At 48.8% G+C, this 19,514-nt stretch overlaps 1 protein-coding gene across 1 annotated transcript in view; it reads left to right on the plus strand.

The window, feature by feature from the left end:
* Window positions 1-12,648: 12,648 nt before the first annotated feature.
* The window catches only part of LOC119448891 (gametocyte-specific factor 1-like), a 77,308-nt gene continuing 70,442 nt past the window's right edge, over window positions 12,649-19,514 (plus strand). The window contains exons 1-2 of the mRNA XM_049666064.1: window positions 12,649-12,830; window positions 19,029-19,145. Of these exons, the coding sequence (XP_049522021.1) occupies window positions 19,038-19,145 (108 nt within the window). The 5' untranslated portion in view covers window positions 12,649-12,830; window positions 19,029-19,037. The remainder of the gene's footprint in view (window positions 12,831-19,028; window positions 19,146-19,514) is intronic.

A 19,514-nucleotide genomic window follows, 5' to 3' on the forward strand; every position in this document is an offset into this window, starting at 1 on the left:
AGCTGATTTTCATGGCTTGTGAGGAGCGTGAAGTGATAAGCTACCTTAGGAGTTTCAAACTAGCTAATTTGTATGTTCCAAGTAGTAAGCGTTCGTTTAAGTTTAGTCACGTGACCATACGATATTTTGGGGTCTTGGGTCCTTTGGGCACGCAGGCCACATCAACCGAAACTAAGCCCGAAGCTCCACCACTTCACGCGCTATAGAAGCGCAGTTACAGCGCAACTGGCGCACATTTGTCGCATATACGTGCGCGCGCATTGGTGCAATGACTGGACACTGTGCGCGGCTTGCCACTCTCGACAGCTGCTTACGCTATCGAGATCACTTCAAACATCTCCGCGGCGGCCGCATTTCGATGGAGGCGAAAATGCAAAACCACCCGTGTGCTTGCGTTGTAGTGCACGTTAAAGAACCCCAGGTGGTCAAAATTAATCCGGAGCCCTCCACCACGGCGTGCCTCATAGTCAGAACTGGTTTGGGCACGTAAAATCCCACGAAGAAGAAGTTCAAACATGTCTGGACCAAAGAAGGAGAGCATTGCTTCTGCATCGTGCGCCAGAACAGCCCAGAATAGGCAGCGCTGCTCGAGTCTAACGGGCGGGAAGCTAGAACGTATAGCTCGCAAATAAGGAGCCACTATATCATTCTACGCACCGCGATAATTCCCCTTAAGGAAGTTTCGGCTGTATTTTTCGCACAATGTCCCGGAACTGTTGTTCTTGTGTATTCCGGGACGAAAGCGCTATCCATACCGCATATCCGCGTAGTCAAATTGCGCCCGCATCAATGATCTGTAATCATCTGCGCAAGTTAGTCGTGCATATAGTAAACTTTTACAGCGTAAGCTGTTATGGGCTCATTCCAATAGCCGTTTTGGGTCGCGATGATGCTGCCGCCGGCGGCTCCCACCACGTAACCGCTATCGCCGGAAACGCGAAAAACGTAAGCGATTCCCGCCGGGATCCAACCCACGCCCGCTGCGTGGGAGCCGCATACTCTGCCATGGAGTCACGCAAGCGCTTGCTAACGGGCCGCGGAACTACCCTTAATACAAGCGCGCAGGGGGAGACGACTCAAGCCTCCGCCAGTATGGTGGCGCCATCTAGGTAAGATGGCTGCAAACGCAGTGTCCGCAGGCGCAGACGACGATATGCGATTCAAACCAGGCACGCAATCAACGTGCTGCCGAGCTGCCGAGCCTCCGCCAGTGTGGTGGTGCCATCTAGTTGAGGTGCCTGCAAACGCGGCGCGCCCGACATGTAAGTGGCAGTTGTAACTCTTGATCGGGCTCAGCAGACTGCTGTGCAGAGAGCATTACAAGCCTCAGCTCGCCGTCGACGCCGGGTGGACAGTTCAGAACGTTCTCGTCAAAACGAGGCGAACAGACTGCCGCGAAGACCATGTTGTGCGTGGGGCCCGAATTGGAGCTACTCTTGAGCCGCTCCACCAGCTTACGCTGTGACTGTGCTGCGTGTGCCGCGCAGGCCTGTGACTTTTTTAATCGACCAACTCACCCTGCAGCTTAGGGATATCTAAATGAAATTTTCCAGGCGCTTCCATTCGTTTGACTTTGAGATGGCTGTCAATTTCAGGAGCACGAGTAAAGGTACCTAATTTTTTATGTCGAGTAGTTCGCGTTCTTTCACACAAACGCAACAAGCGGTGACCGTTTCCTGTAGATGTTAGCGCAGAACACATTGCACATCCCACAGGGTCTTCGGGCATGTAGCTCCTGGGCTTAGATGCGCAATCTGTAAGGGCAGCTTCTTTCAGTTCGGAGAGAGACTTCCTGTACCCGACGTAAACGGCTGTAAGCATGTCCGGGCTTCTTTTAGGCAATAAAGCTTAATTTTGTTCTTTCGCCAACTTTGCAGATAAGTGGTTAGGAGGAGTTGCGCAAAGGTTTTCGTGTGGTGGTGAGGGCCGGTACGTATACGACGGTGTGGTCAATATCAAATGTAAGTTGAACGCAAGGTGGTTCGGAGCCATCAATTTGCTTTGAAACCTAATTATAAATCAGTAAACCTTGTGTACATCTCGTTTGAATATGCTACGTATAAGCATGTTTTTTTTCTTTAGCCAGTAACCGGCAATTTTTAGGAATGGAGCAACATTTTAGAACACCGAGAAAAATGTATCGAATCTTATATCGAATAGCTAAGTACTGACGCATATGCTTACAGCGGAAATATTTCTCTCGGTTTAATTCGGTACTAATCCAGTATTGACCAGCCAAAAAAATACTGCTAATTATACATTGAATAGCAGGCATTTCTGCACAGAACAGCGAAAAGTGGTGAATGTCCCGTGTAAATGTTGGCGCTATTCGTTATTCTCTTGAAGAGAAAGACAGTTTTGAACAAATTATCATTCTTTGTCGGTTCAAAACACACTAAGGCCTCTCAACTTCAGAGCACGGTTACAAGCTAAGCTCCAAGCGAAGAATGGCTGCTGTATGCCTAGCTTTTATAAAACGCTGAATAAATGGTTGGCCAAAAAAGAGATCAGAAGTTGTGGTAGATAAAAAAGGTGGTGAAGGACTTGCGAGCGTTCTGTATAAACACTTAGAAGGGCCCTTTGCAAAGAACACATCGCATATTGTAGTGTAAAAAAAATTGCTTCGTGATAGACTCTCCTACACAGCAAATGGCAGACTACAAGAAAAAAAAAACACAAGTTGGCATATAGGATTCTGCCACGTTACCGAAAACACTTGCATTGCCCATTTTCGTCCTGCGTTGGTTTGGAAACTTTTTTCCGTTGTCTCACTTGTGGTAATTTGCGATACTTTGCTTAGCAGACGGAGAACAGTAACCAGGCTTCAATATTCTGTTATTGTGGAATGTGTGGTAGATTTCGAATATTCCAAAACATCGCATAGTTCCATTTCAAGTACGAAGAGTTAATTTGAAGTATTCGATTAGTTTTCAAAACTTCAAGTACTCGCCTACATTAGTTATTTCTGTTTCGCACGTCACCTTGTACGGGCTCCGCGTTGGAAGTCAGCTAGAGGTTTCTACGACTGCGGCGGTGAAAGGCTGATGGCGTTGTCCAGCACCGCCGCATACGTGGGGGCCGAGAAGTGGCTGCATGGCCGGAGCGTCGATGATGAATTGTCATAGGAACCGCCAACAAGCAGCTACGTGGAGTACTTCCTAAGAGTGGGACGTTGCTTTCACTGCTTCTCTATCTCTGGTGTATCAGTTTCTCAGACTGGTATTCATGTGGGAAGGACTTTTTTAACACGAAAGTGTTTTATGCCGGGGTCCACCAAGACTTCACTGACGTATTTCCGTCACGGAAATACGTCATAGAACATAATACAAAGAAAGAAACCAGAAGAAAAAGTTCCACAAACATGCAAAATTTGGAAATCGAACCCACGACCTCTCGGTCCGCGACGATAGATCGCCGAGCGTTTAACCCATTGCGCCACAAACGCATTTGCAGAGAGCTACACAGACGCGCCTTATATATCTAACACTCCTCCGTGTACCCGCGCTCTTGCTCGGGGCGGTGCCGCCGCCTACGAGCAGAAAAGAGAAGTACTGCATTATGACACTAACGCGCACCGACAGTGAACGCTTCGGTGGTCTCAGCACTACGACGCCTCGATGCCAGCATTCGAAGGGACGCTGGCATCAAGAAGCACTACCAACGCCACCTAGGTGGCGTTCACCGTACTCAGCACAGCGGAGCGTGGCCTCCGCAATTAGCTCTGAAAATGTTTCTGAAGTTGATCGCGGAGGCTGCAATTACGACGCGCTGTACGCGCTGATTTGACTCGGTGACGATTCAGTTACGTGCTTTGTCTTGCACGTTGTATTAGTGTGTCAGTTACGTGCTTCGTCTTTCGCGTTGTGCTAGCGTGTGCAGCGTAGTGCAGCTTCCATATGCACGACGGTTGCTCATGGTCATCGACGTTGGTAGTCGTGATGGAGGAGACGTGCCACCAGGCGTCAGCGTGGGTGCATCAACGCCTAAGGGCGCTTTAGCCACAAAACACCAATAGACATTATATATCAATGTGCAATAAACATTACACTACTTCTGTGAAGACACGTTTCACTTTCGTGTTCTATACCGATTCCTATATAAGAGGGATCAACCACATTTTTTTTTCCTAGTTCAAGGGACGCAGGTGCGGCGCGGGTCGGAGCAGACGCATGCTCCGCACGCGCTGCTTCTTCCGAGAATTGCTGTGTGCGCCAATTTTGGACTACGTCCACAAAACTAATATCCATCGATTCCGCTAGTCACCAGGAGTCCGTGGACACCAAATCATCCAGGTGGGCCAATTTTTTTACCTTTACCTGCGAAAAACCTTGGCGAGCTCGTGGGACGCTGCTCGGCCTGAGGCCTAGCAGCGAGTACGGCCGTGCAACCGCCGCCCAAACCTTGGGCACGCATTCTCAGGAGCCCGTTATTCGTGGCTACGACGCTGACAGTATGCAAGTCCAAGAATACAGCTCGCTACTCCATCATCGGCCAATTTTTCCCCTCATTACGAGGGGGTACTTCGAGAAATGCGTCGCCACCGCACCGGCATTCGCACACCTCCGACGGCGGGGGCGACGCTCTCAACAACAATCTGTGCTGCAGGGACCATTTCCTCCCTTTCTGGCGGTGGCCCCAGCAAGAATATAGGCGCACCACGCTACTTGACTCGCATGGATCCTGACGAGTATGTGGTCATCATCAAACCAAGAGAAACCTGCAACTTAACTCAATACAGAGGCACGGGCATATGACGTAATAGTTCAGCGGAAATCCGCTAGGTGGAGATAAGTAATTAAAGGGAAACTGAGACATACACCCAAATATAGCAATTTGCTACAATGGAAACCCAACCGGGTTCCTCGAAAGAAAGCCTCGCAAATTGCTACATTTGGGTGGATGTCTCAGTTTCCCCTTAATTACTTATCTCCACCTAGCGTATTTCCGCTGAACTATTACGTCATATACTTGCCTTTGCTTCGAGTTGTCGACAAATTCGACTTCGCCCTGCCATCTGCTAGCCGCCTGGTTAGCTCAGATGGTAGAGCGGCTGCCCCGGAAAGGCGGTGGTCCCGAGTTCGAGTCCCGGACCAGGACGAATTTTTCTTCAACTGCGAGGCTTTCTTTCGAGGAACCCGGTTGGGTTTCCATTGTATCAAATTGCTACATTTGGGTGGATGTCTCAGTTTCCCTTTAAGAAGCACGGGCAGCATCGGCAACGCCATACGGGCAGCCATCTCCCAGCGTAGAGACAACGCAGAAGTGGACCCAAACCTCGCACATAAATACAGCCTGCACCCGATATAGAAACCGAATCTGATCGTCGTCGGCACCAAGGAAGAGCGTGTGCTGCCCATCCTCCTTGGCTTGGACAAGCTGCGGTTGACCGACAGATCCATCAACGTGCAAGCTTACCTCAAGGCAACGGACAAAATGGGCAAGGGCGTAACCCGGCTGGCCAACACATTCACAACGGATTGTATCCTGGAGAACACCACCTCGCCGCATAACCAAATCATCAGGGCCCGGAGGCTTGGCTCCACAAACGTAGTAGCGCTCACATTTGAGCACAGCAATTTCCCAAGGTGTGTCTTTTTCCTCAACGAAGTCACCCTGGTGCAAAAATACAGGAAAACCAACGCAATTTGTGCTACGTGCGGGAAGCCTGGACACCATACGGACGTGTGCCCCGCGCCAGTGCCGGAGAACGAACGGTGCGTGCCATGCGGCAAAACTGGAATGGACGCATCGCAACCACACGAGTGCCACCCGAGATGTGTGCTCTGTGGCCGCCCGCACGTGACCGGCTCTCGCGACTGCCCGCGCAGGTATCGCCAACCAGACCCCTCCAAGCCCGCAAGCCCACCGGCCGGTCAAACACGCGGACGCAGCCAGACACCGACTCGCAACCACAACGGGCAGAGAGACATCGACAGCGTGGTCAGCAAAGAAACCCGCGACAGATCTACTTCCCGGTCCAGATACATTATTTGGTTCCCAGCCCACACCTCCTGTGAGTCCCCCGCTCCCAAACTCAACGAGGAAGCCCACCGCGTCGCGCGAGGTCTCATTTACCGCGCTCGCGAAGAAGCTTCCCCCGAAGGAACGGGAGGGGATACCTGGAAGGAGAGGGACAGAATGTTCAGATTCCACGACATCACCCGCTTCTACCAAAAGTTGAGGTGCATATTCCCACCTCCTAGCTCCAAATTAGACAGATCTCAGGCGGTTGACTGGAGGCGACTTCAAACTAGAACCTTCCCCAACCCGGTGCACCTACATCGCCCCTACCCCGAACTATACCCAAATGACTTGTGCAAATTATGTAGGGCAGAACACGCCACCCAAGAACACATTCTAAGAGATTGCGCACATGTTCAAGATAAAAATGCAGTCTCCCCAGAACAGCTTGCAATGGGGCGTGGTGGAAAGCCGCGCTGATCAGCTCAGATCTGCAAGATCAACTATGGGCCATCCAGCGAACTCGAGAGGCAGCCGGGAGACAGGGTCTCTCTACCGCCCCTGGCGCGGCCTTGGCCCAGGCCTCAATCCGCTGGTCTCAATGAAGTTGTTTCACTCACTCACTCACTCACTCACTCACTCACTCACTCACTCACTCACTCACTCACTCCATTCGTTTAAATTAGGGATGGCTGTCACTTTCATGAGCACGAGTAAAGGTACCTCATTTTTTATGTCGAGCAGTTCGCGTTCTTGCACAGAACCGCAACAAGCGGTAACCGTTTCCTGTAGATGTTAGCGCAGAACACATTGGACATCCCACAAAGTTCCTGCTACGCTAAGAAATCGGGTGTCGGTTTTTCCTCTCCCGCGAGAGCCTGAGACTTTACCGGCCTACGTGGTCGCTCAGTCGCCGCAGTTTGGTGACCGTGGACGTGATACTGCCATACGCTCTTGTGGTAGAGACGACCATGGACCAGACTAACGCTACGAGCGTTCAAGGCCAGAACCCTTCCGAGGAACGCGGTGAGCCCTTCTGTTCCGCCATCGCTGTCCGCCTCCCACAGTACTGGGACCAGCATCCTTCGGCGTGGTTTCTTCAGGCCGAATCGCAATTTAAAGTCGCTGGTATCCTGCTCTCAAGCCTCAAAGTTTCATTACGCCATTGCAGCGCTCTCACCCACCGCTATTTACAAAGTAGCAGATTTGTTGAACGCCCCATTGTCTACCGCCGCCTATGACGATCTCAAGGCAGCCCTGCTACAGCTCACAGCAGCTTCACAGCGTTCTCGAATCCTAGCAGCTACGGTCCGCTGAAGAACTCGTTGACCGACGCCCAGTCAACTTCTTCGCCGAATGAGGCAGCTGCTCGGAAACAACGCGAGAAACCATCGACGACGCGCTGTTGCGCGAATTGTTTTTGCAACGACTCCCGCCTAACGTGCAGATAGTCCTGGCGACAGTCCTCTACCATGGATCTTACCGGACTTGCCGCTATGGCCGACAAAGTCATGGAAGTAGCTACCCCAACCATCGCAGCTGTCGTGTCATGGGAACTCTTGACGCTTTCCAGAGAGGGCGCCACATACCTGTTGGGACCCCCACCGCTAGGAAGGCTGGGACGGCTACAAGGGACTCGGGGGAGAAAAGACAACATGGCATAACAATAAACGTGTCATTCGTTCGTACTCGCAAAACCTGACGTCTCTCAATCTTCCTCCAACCCCTCGACAACACGACAGCAGCCACGACATCGTCTCCGGGTGACAATACAACCACCCTGAAAACCTTTCGAATGTCTGAATTTGAAACCACCTTTGCTCACGGTGAACCTTAAGGTACATCGTGCGCGAAGTTTGTATTGAAGAGATAGCGTACAGCAAGAATTGTTCGTGTACGCTATCTCTGAAGCGAAACAGGCCAACAATATTGTGGCGTTAGGGCCGTCTAGCTCTGCTCCTTCTCTTGTTTCCCTTACCCCTTCTCATCGGTGCTCTGCTCATAATAAAGTATTGCCGAGGCTAAAAAATTATGAATAAATACATATGCATATGACTCTAAACCACTACTGACCGTGAGCGAAATGCGCGTAGTGGTGAGCGAAGCGGTAACTGCACGCGCCTAAGTATTTCACTTGACTGCGCGAGTAATTTACTTTTTTCGTTACTCTTTTTCTTGCAAGCATGGTGCTATTGCCCGCGTACCCATGCGAATAACGTTTCTCTTTTTTTTTACGTTCTTTCCTTGCGCGGGCTCATTTAGCGCGTTTCTACGCACGCACAGTTATCGTAATACCGTTCCCGAACTCTAGCACCGGAGCTAGGCCACGCTGATGAATTTGATACGTTAGTTTTTGCATTATCTTGCGGCCCAAGCACAAAAAAACGCTCAAAGATGGGTAAGCTCCATGCAGCACCACACTGTTAAAGTTAGAGTTTAAGTGCTTTGCGTGGAAAATGAACCCAAAAAACTACAGCGCGTAGCAGACGACCCTCGCTACCCGCGCGCTTCGCGATCCTAGGGTGCCTCGATGCCAGCGCTGGGCATCGAGGCACCCTACGCGATCCGGAGCAGCAGCGGCGCGGCGCGGCAGTTCACAGAAAAAGGCCCTCGCCGGAGCCGGCGCTTTGGACACTCTCCCATATTCTAGGTCACTCTAGCAAGGGCGTTCGTTCCCGACGCGCGTTCTCTTTCTCTCGTTCCCGACGAGCGCTCTCTTTCTCTCTCGTTCCCGACGCGCGCTCTCTTTATCTCTCGTCCGTAGCTGTGGTTTACCCGAATGATCCCCCGGTGCTTCGCCCGCTCATCATCGTTCACTTCGTGGATATGCTGTGATTTTTTTGTGTGATCGCGTGTGTGAGCAGCTTGCCTCATGTTTCCTGTGCTTGAGTACGGTTCTTTGGTGTGCGCGTGTGTGGCTGACGGTTTTTTCTAGCGATGTGATGCCGCGAAGCTCTTGTGTGCCGCTGTGGAACTTGAACGCGAGAAGAGACGCTACTGTGAAGTGCCACGAATTCCCCTGAGAACTACAGCGTCGGGAAGCGTGGCTAAACAATATGTCTCTCCAAGGTCCGTCAGGGAAAGGAAGCAAGTGGGAGCCAGGCGACAGGTTGCTGGTGTGTTCATTACATTTTACTGAGAATGACTATAAAAAGAACTCGAAGATTAGGCTTTCGCTTCCGACTGCGGTCCCCACTGTGTTTGCCGGTTATCCGCAGTACATGCAAAAAAAAAAAAAACAGAATATCAGGAATACGAGCAAGATGGAAGATGAGCAATGCATAAAAAAAAAACGTAGGCAGAAGGAAGAAACGTACGCACAACAAGCAGCTTGTCATTTCTGCGTATCTTAATTTGCGACCGTTTCTTTACGTGCTACTGATTTCAAGTCATGCATCCTTTTCTAACCTGCCCAGCCTGCCGCACTTGTCAGTATGCAGAGAACAGAGAGATAGAGGAAAAGTTATATTTCAGGAGAAAAGGCGCGTCAGGGCCCTCTAGCCACCCTCCTCAGTGCCTGCATCACTCACTGCTTCGTGTTGAAGAAACACGTAAATCCACTCCCGATTATTCGTAATAGAGCACTTCTTTTCATTTCAGGTGAGTCGAGTGGGCAGCCTTTATGGGGAGCATTGAGGCCCACTCTACAAAAGATTGGCACTCCTATAGGGCAGTACTTTTCACATATGTAGGGTAATTGGCACTTCTAATAACGACTTCAACATTCAACCTGTAATGTGCAACTATAGAACGCGTTATTTACGGCCTGATTAGAATCACTGTCGCGCGCACCAACGCGGCTGTGGAAGCGTTTCTCCGTGAACGGCTGTACCAGAGTAGTGGCACCAGAGCGGGCGCGAGGAGAACTATAGGCCCGAGATGCCGTTGCGGCGCCACGCTACAGTGGCTATAGAATGCCACTGTAGCCACGCAGCAGGCCGCACTTTTTTCTATTGCGATAACAATTATATGGACACTCCAAAGCGGATTTCTGCCGTCGGCGTCGTCGTCACCGTGAGGTTCCGTATGACGTCAACGGCGATGAAATCGTCGCCGCGCTCCGGACGCTGTATGTGCGAGTGAAAGGGCGCGAGGGACGCGCGCACGTCGGAGAGCAAACGCGCGTTCTGCGCCGTGCTCCCTGAAGGGCTGCCGAATTAAGCGTCTCTTTCCTCCTTTCCATATGCAGAGAGCAAACGCGACTTTTTCTGTCGCGCGAATGGCTGTGGGGGGACGGGAGGGAGGGAGGGGTGGCGACGTTCAGCTGCGGCACCAAATGCGTATTTGTATAAAAACGCCGCGCGCGTTCGGTGCGAACGCGGGCAAAACGCCGACGGCGTCGACAACAGTTCTGCGCGTTGCTGGTGCTGCTGCATGTCCAAGTTTATACAGCCGATAAAACTACTATCCTTACTTCGTATAGCTCTCTACTAATTTGCTATCGCTATTGATGCTCCGCCTTTCGGGTGAAACTGCGACAATTTTCTTATTTTATGTAGCGGCCGTGGTCGTGTCTAGGGTGCCTCGATGTCCTCCTCGCCCACCGCCCCCCTTTCACTGGGATGTCGCGTTTGCTCTCCGCCAGTGCGTTCGCTCCCCGTGAAAGCGCGCGTCCCTCGCCCTCGCGCAGCTTTCACTCGCACATACAGCATACGGACAATGAGCGTTTTTTTTTTTTTTTTTTTACTGCCGGACGCGAACCATCTGAAGTGTGAGACCTTAACAGCTTCACTGTAAAAAATCAGAACCCGGCCAATACTCGTGCAGGTGGAAGCCAGCGAAGCTGTGACTATGGTGAGTCTGCTGTAGTGAATATTGCTCCCACGATGAGAATAGGCGTATCGTCGTTAGGCATCACCCAACCGAACATGCCTATCATGAACGTTCCGGTCGAGAAACTCGCGTTGTAACCTGGCCGTCGCACCGGAGACACTAGCGTTGCCGAGGCGTGCACCACCGTTGTCGGGTTCCTGGAGGGCTAGACGAGGCTGACGTTTGGCCTCAACATTGCGCTCCTGCAACTCGGGGTCCGCTGCTCTTCGCTGACGTTTCGCCTGGGGTTCGGAAGCCGTCACGCTAGAATCGGCACGTCGAGAACGAGCCATTTCCCGACTATACGTCCGCGGCGGCGTTGCTGAAACGCTTAGGACAAGTCGTCAGTTGGCTCATACGCTCGTAAACGCGGCCTCCCCATTACGACGACAGAAGATCAGCGAAATTCTACGCTGGAATGATTAGCGGTAACGCAACCAGCTGTGGAAGCAGACGACGATGACGAACGCGGGAGCAGTGGCTTGGAAAGCTACCTTGAAAAGCTTCAGTCCTTGCTCAAGGTAATTTTTAAGTACAGGCTGCATATCTATTAACCGGTTCGGTAAATCTTATTTTTTTGATGATATTGTTGTTAATCACTGTAAGATTACATCACATTCTATGAGCACGCGTTTGTGATCGGCACGGCATCCAACGGCACGAGCGCAAACCGAGGGGCGCCAAGACGCAACGAGCCAGCTGCGGAAGACGACGACGACGCTCGAGCTAATGCTGACGGTGACAGTGTGTTTCTAAACACGGACACGATCCTGGCGGAACTATGTAGCCTTTTACAGCGAAACTGTAAAAACGATCCTGGCGGAACTATGTAGCCTTTTACAGCGAAACTGTAAAAACGTGTTGTCGTTTATCCGAACAGAATTCACTTGAGAACGAGAAATTGCGACTCGTCATTCAGGATAAGCCCGCGACTACGACAGCACGCATACCTAATACACGTGTTCGGCCGATTCGGCTAGAAAAAATTATTTTAAGTGACTGCCTATGCTCAGATATTATAATCAGTCATCGATGCGACCATCACAGGCTCTAGAGATTTGCAGCGTGGGCGATACCTTGTGATGAAAGTGCACAGAGAGCAAGCGCGACCGGCCCCGCGAACGGAGAATCGTGAACCAGAACCGTCAGTGGTTGAACCGGAAGCGCCGAGCAGACCACACGTCCCATGAGCTTTTACGAGTTTACGCCTACCTAAAATGAGACAAACGGAGGAGTTGATAGACACCATCTATTTTCTGGAAAAACAAGGCAAGTAACATTTGCAAGAGTTGAACGATCCAGACGATGAGATACAATGTTTCTGCAAATCTGAACAAGAACAAGTATTCAAAACAAAAAAGCTTTTAAGACTTTTGGGGGAAACTCGCATCGGCTACAACAAAAGCATGGCCTTTGAGATTTGCTTTTGTCTTCAAGTTTAAAGAGCGAGCGGAGTTTAAATTTGTCTGCAGTACACGAAAGCATTGCCTTCGAGATTGAATTTTGTAGTCTGAGATCACCGTTGTGGGGGGCCCAATGTGGAGTATTTCCTGAGAGCCATGATAGAGCATAAACCGGGGCCAAGCCAAAGCCAAGCCATTCCAAACTTTATCTTCAGATTTTTCAGCAGCGCTGTTCTGTCGTTGGCAAGCAGCGCGCGGCTGGGCAGCTGCATAAGCAGTTTCTCCTTGCAAGTTACTCCAAGGTCCGTTCCCGTTGGTCGCTCTTCATAGTGCAGGGCTTTTTCTTTCGGTGGCGTAAGTCATCGTACTTTGCTCCCGTGCTTATGGGTCCTATTTGAAACCGCGCGAACGGAACAGAAGACACAGGACTGGCGCTGAATTACTGCTGTCTTTCGTGCTGTCTGCAGCTGTTTCAAATATGAACGTCCAACTTCACTATTGTGTTATGTTGCTGCCGAGTGTAGTCCCGGCGTTGTGAGCAGGTGTGAGGCAATTGCTTCAGCTCTTACAGTGAGCCACTCGTGCTCGGACCTCTCGCTTTGCACCTGGCCGCGCCACACAGTGAAAGTGAGCTTTGGTTTCTCTAGCGCAGTCGTGAGTGTTGCATATCGCCAAAGCTCATTTTAAGTGACTTTTGAACGCTGCCTTCCTAGCTTTGTGCGCTGCTGCTTTCGAGCGACGTGAATCGGCATATTTGCCATAATTCTAGGTGCTCGACCGTTCAACCAATGTGAGGAGTGACAGGTGGTACGAAGCAACGTTACTAGAACTAGTTCTAGTAACGTAGTAGTTTCAGTTGCTGTGCAGTACGTGTCATCGCTAAAGGGTCGCGAATCGCCGAGCGCTAGCTTCTGTGGGTAAGGCAGCCGACTTGCTACCTACGAACATCTGCGAACACATCTTCGCGTGTATTTTGCAGTTTCGAATCGTTAGGCGGCCGTCACTGGGACGTAGGGGTTGTTTGTAATACAGACTACTTTCATGCATGTGCACCTTAGTGCAGTTCGAGATTTTGGTACTATTTTGTATGCGTATTAAAACGTCAGCGTAATGTGTGTTTTATAAAACGCTGTCGCTAACTTTCTGGATTCATTAATACTAACAAATTTTAGACTATTGCACGACGTGGGTCATTTACCAGGTGGAATTATCAGTGACTGTGGAGTATATTGCATGATGTTTCCTGGTTTATCTTAAAATTTTGCGCAGTTTTATCAGCTTCAGTGGAAGATGCCAGGCCCGTTGTGGCTAAGCAGCTTTGGTGTTGCGCTGCCAAGCACGAAGTCGCGCGATCAAACCCCGGCCGCGGTGGCTGCATTTCTATGGGGGCGAAATGCTAAAACGCCTGTGTTCCGTGCGTGGGGGGAACGTTAAAGACCCCCTGCTGATCAAAATTAATTCGGAGTCGCCCACTACGGCGGGCCTCACAATCAAATCATGGTTTTGGCACGTAATACCCCAAAATACAATTCAGTGGAAGATGCCACTGAAAAAATAAAGTTCCTTTGTGACCCCATTGTTAGCGGAAGGTATTGGACCATGAGAAGTGTCGAGTAATGTTGAAATAGTAGTTTCTAAGAGTAAATAGCGCTAATGCGAGTCAACTGGACTAGTAGCGGAAGTAATCGAATATTAATATTTTTCAAATAGTTTGTGAATAATGTACAGCTTCCTCACTATTAATATAAAAAAAAATTTCATGTCCTGGTATTCACAGCGTTGAAATTGTGAGTTTGATGGAAACCAGTCTGGGGGGGGGGTCAGTTGGAGACAATATATGTAGTTGAAAGTTCGATTCCCCACCAGATGAAGACCTTTCGGCCCCTGCACAAGAGCAGTGTTGCCAGGTCGGACGAGACGGCGTAGCAAAAATGCAGCCAAACAAAAAAACGAGCAAAACATTTCGTAGCCAAATATAGCCGTTTTTATTTGCAGTTTTATCTGTGTAAACATTTTCACATTCGACTACGGCAGGCCTTTTTTTGCACAACCCGTCGTAACAAAATGCTCGTGCCGCCGTGGCAGTCGACCCTTGACTCGAACGGCGACATCATGCTTGCACACTTTTTGGTTGGCCCCGGAAGCTCTCAATTTCCAGCGAATCGCTGCAGAGGGCGAAATCACAGTGCATTTATTTTATGGCAGATACTACTAAGTGATTATTTTTAGTTATTTGCAGCAATATTAACTACGAACTCTGCGTTTAGCAGTCGTGAATGCAAAATAATGTTCAGTATCATCGACCTCTCAAGTGACCTCTGCCTAAAGCGTAGAAAAGCTTTAGCTGTCCAGCGGTCCGCGATGGCGATGCGCCCACAGCTTTTTTTTATAAGCCTGGTTCTTTCACGCTATGATACCTCGCATTGTTGTCTCATCGTCCTATCTTCTCGTTTTCTGTTGTTTTCTTTTTTTAATTAGCTTGGCCCGGCTTGGCTAGTACATGCTCTATATAGTTAGGGTTGTTCGATTTTGGGCTTTATATGTTTTTTTTTGTTTTTTATATATGTTTATATGTTTTTTTTTAAAGATCGGGCGCTATTTTTCAAGATGACAATCGGCGAGAAATCGGGTTTTTTGTGGAACTATTACGGGGGGAAATTCAGGTTTCTTTTTTGTTTAAATGTACAATACATTAGTTGTTTGTTTTCATAGGAGGGTATCACGAGCTCATTAACGCTCACGCGTTAAAACTTGGGGTCTGTTTCACGCTGGGGTAATTGGGGGGACATCAGGGTTTTCTAGCGAATACTCTTAAGTTTGGCATTTCTTTAGAAACTAATAAGTAATAATGACTGTAAAGAGCATTGATAACTTCTAGGAAATGAAGCATTTTATTCACGAAAAGCTGCTCATTGATTTTTTACACATCCCAGTTACCATACATTATCATCTGCATGCGCAACGTGTCGGTCTCCATCCGAGAGCTGTCTGATCTTTGACCTGTATCTCAGCTGAGAGAAAGTTCTCTCGACATCACAGCTTCTATTAGCTAGACACAACACAGTGAGTAACACGGTGAGTTACTAACTCAAGAGTGAGGCGTGCTCGTTGGGTGGTTGATTGAGAGCCGTGTAGTGTCCACATTGCTGCACGCAGCTTGTGAAATGTAGTCTATGGGTCACTGGTTAAGCCAGCAAGATCTAACTTCGCTGTCCTGAGGCAGGGTAGCTGGCACGTGTGCACCGCAGACTCCGTGCAACGTAAAAAAAAAAAGAAAGAAAAATGCGTTGGTATGTGTTTTAGGAATTCGGGGAGAAATCGGGTTTAACCCGATTCTCCTGAAACATGTTCGGGGTGTAAAAATCAGGTAAAATCGGGTTTTACCAAAAAACGTACAACCCTATAAGTGGTGTCTATTTACATCAACCTGGCCGCCTTAGGTCTCTAGCACGGCAAAAACATGCGTTAAAAAAAAAGTGACAGACAATAGATGCCACACGCTGTCTCAATCGGTGTAAGTGAAGCTTTAAAACGTTACTGTCGCACCAGTGTGAGAATCACGCAGATGTTTTCCGCAACGAGAACGTCCTGAACGTAACTTGCTCGAAATGGTAAAAGCCGCGACGAAGAGCAAAGGTAAACGACAAATTGATAACAGTGGTACTCCCGTGAAAACTGGTTACTGTGAAAAAGCAAACTATGTTGATGTGCTAATAATAATTGCTGGGGGTCTACGTGCCAAAACCGCGATATGACTGGGAGGCATGACGCAGTGGGGGACTCCGGATTAATTTTGACCATCGGGGGTTCTTTAACGTGCGCCTAAGTCTAAGTACATGGGTGTTCCTGCATTTCGCCTCGATTGAAATGTGGCCGCGAATCAAACCTGCGTCTTCGAGCCAGCAGCGTGACACCTCACCTGCTAAGCTAACACGGTGGGTGATGTTCACGTGACGTGGTGCACTGATGTGATCGTGGCAAACAAGTTTCGATATTAGCCCAATGAGTACCTGCATCTGTGACGTTACGGGCAAGCCATCTAGAAGTAAAAGCACCACGACCCACCTTTGAGCTCGGGGTCTTGCTCCCATTCTTTTTTATACTTTCTCGCATACTTGGCCCACTTCCCCATGGTTCGATTCTCCTCTCTAAGAAGGATCTGATCTTAACTCCAACCTATCGAAATGAATCTCGAATTTAAGCATGGGGGGAACGAAAATTCGTCTCGTAGGAAAAGGAAAATGGCAGTAAAGCTTAGCGTGAGAAACATAAAGCAAGTCGAAAGCTGTGCCCCGTTTTCTACCCGTGCTTCTCTTATTTCATGGCGGCGCCAAGATTGCCCGACCGTATTTTGGTGCTCTCCATTTCTCTGCATAGCCATGTTAGTACAGTGTACTGTGAAAAACCCTCTACTTCCAGGCTCATCCCGATGCCCGAGGAGCAGGTGTCTGACGGTGAAGTGGGGGCGTAAGTTTAAGTGCATCGAAGATCAAAGCCACTGGCTCCGACAACGGCGCAGAGAGGGAGTGGGGGGGGGGGGGGGGATAGGGGGTATTTTGCACACGCACACACACACAACCGCGCTGCCAGCTGAATTGTTAGCTAAATTAGGGTGCCACTTATAGCCCAAACAAAGCCAAGTCGCAGATTTTCAGTAGCCCAAAAATAGCCACATAGCCAGGTCGTCCAAGTCGACGGCAAAAATTTCTTTTTTCTGTAGCCCAATTTGGCTAAATATAGCCAAACCTGGCAACACTGCACGGGAGCCGAAATGTCTTTTTCGAAACATGTTTATTTTATTCCTAATTTTTATAGTTCACGTCCAACATTCAACTACTTACTGTTCACGAAGTTGGAAAGTTCTGGTCATTACACTGAACATTGTAAAGCATACTTTATTAAAAGCTTAAAGAGAGTATTAGGAACAACTAAGCAGTTTGTAAATCCTGACCTCTTCGAATGATATGTGGTCATACGTCATCTTATAAAGATTAGAAAGGCAGCCTTGCTTGCAACTTAATATCTTCATTGTTATACCTTCACAACCAAATCGGCAATGTCTGTGGCAATGGCAGAGCAACAAAAAGAACTTTTTGTTTAGTTCAAATTGTTACCACAGATGGTACCATTATAATATAAAGTATTTTAGAATGAAGCTTATTCATAATTAATCTGCAGAGAGGACACAGGTGCTCCATCTACAAATAGTACCAAACAATACCCACTGCCAAATTGAGTGTCTAAACATTGTGAGGGATTGTGTTTAGCCAGGAAAGTCTGCCTATCGGAGCGGTGCAGCGTGCTAGTACTTTAAATTCTACTGTAGATGGGATGAAAGTCATTGCATTTTTAACTTCAATTCCATGTTTTATTGTGTACAGTCGATCTCGTATACTACTCGAAAACAATTAGAAAAATTTTTTTTTAATAGTGACTGCAATTTGAGGAATCAAACAGGACAGTATTTGATTCGTTATTCAAAAGTTTCTAATATTTGCACTCGCCTAGAAGTTCGAGTAAATCTTTAGCTTGAGTAAACCATTCCGACGCAAGCTCCCTGTTCGTCACCACTATGTGCATTGCCAGACTCGGCTATTTCTTCCTCCTCTTTTATATATCCTCCTGGCATTTTGGATGGTGTCTTCCTCAAATAACACAAGTTACGAGCTCGCACCTAGGAAACATGTAGATGCTATTGTAAAAGTTCACTGCACCAAGCACGCACCACGCGTCTGTCATCTCCGTATCGCTGCGAGTGTGCATTTTCCAACCAATTGGCATGGCACGACCTTCTTTTCACACTAGAGGACGCTCCACCTTTTGCAAGTGGTCAATTTTTTCCAGGGTGTTCTTTCACGTCAGCGTCGGTTTATAGGTAAGCTGCGGAGCGGGGCATCAGCCCATCGTAGCAGTTAGCGGTGTGACCTCCTGTTACAGTATTTTTCTCTCTAAACATCGATGCACTTGTGCAGAGGTAAAACCAGACTCTTACCATGTGGTGCTGCGGTTTAAGTCCACTCAGAGCACTGTACGCTTTTTTCTTCCTCTCCTTATGAACTTTGGGATTCCTGCAATGGGTGCTGGAAGACCTCAAAACAAGTAAGGGCGCAAGTCCAGGTCAGCTATCGCAAGACGCTTGTGTGCTGCGATTTGGGAACAAAATAAAGATCCCCATGTGGGCAAAATAGAGTCCGCCCACTACATGCCTTATAATGAGCTGGCAGTCCTGACTCGTAATTTGATTTAATGCAACCTAACGTAATAGTGGCGTTTGTACTTGTTGCACCAGCTGTTGACTAATGTGCTTGCAGGGTTTAAAATGGGACTGTGGTGAAACAGCTGTGTTAGAAAAAGGTGTTGCGTAATCCCTTTCACCAGAATGGTTTCACACTGAGCTTTAGTGAGTAGACTAAGTGGCAAGTGCATGGTAGCTACTACCTGGGAAAGTAACATGGAGGACTATTTGGCTCTTGAGGAAAGTGCGTTTGCTTTGAGGCTGCAGTAGCTGTGTTCTTTACTTGGGCACACTGGAAATATTGTCACGGGAAAAGCATTTTGTTGACGTTAAAAAAAATTTTAGGTGGTCAAATTCAATTCGCACCCTTGAGGCTCATTCAAACGCGCGCAACTCGCAGAAGTAGTGCGACCACGCTGGTCACAAAGCGACCCGTCGTATACACGGCTGTCCTTAATGATCACTTTGGTTGAAAAGCGACTGCGACTGTTTTGGATTATTTGACTCGCTGCTAGATTGCCGCTGTTGGTGAGTCCTTAGTGCCGGTGTTGCTTCGGGACTCCATCAACCAGTCGATCAGTTGCTAATCTATACCTGTGCTGCCATTCTCATTCCAGTTGTGTACCATGGCAACGTACCAGTATCGGCAGGAGCCCCTGACAACCTGTCCATACAATCCTGCGCACCAGGTGAAGCTCGGCCGGCTCCAGATCCACATCACCAAGTGCAAGAAGGTGGGTGCCAGCCTGCACCGACAGGGCGCAAACTGCTGACTCCTCGATTCTCAAGCTATGCCGGTGTTGCATGCATGTTGAAGGACCGTTGTGTAGTGTACTTGTCAGCTTTTATGATTTGGATCGTGGAAGGCCAGATGTTTAGAGCTCGTTTATGATTATCTAAGGATGCCAAAAATTTTCTTCATTTGCGTCCAGTTTCGGGCAAAAACTGCTTTCAAAGGACTACGAAATCGGCTGTTTACGGATTCTTTTGGGACCCACTCCTAAAGTCGGGTGTCTAATGCTGCTTGAAATTTCAGGCATCGTTATAAGAATATTTTGTGAAAAAAGTTTTATGAATACTTTCGTTTGTCTGACAGGTCAGTC

The sequence above is a fragment of the Dermacentor silvarum genome, chromosome 4, assembly GCF_013339745.2.
Source record: "Dermacentor silvarum isolate Dsil-2018 chromosome 4, BIME_Dsil_1.4, whole genome shotgun sequence".
NCBI classification, from domain to species: Eukaryota; Metazoa; Arthropoda; class Arachnida; order Ixodida; family Ixodidae; genus Dermacentor; species Dermacentor silvarum.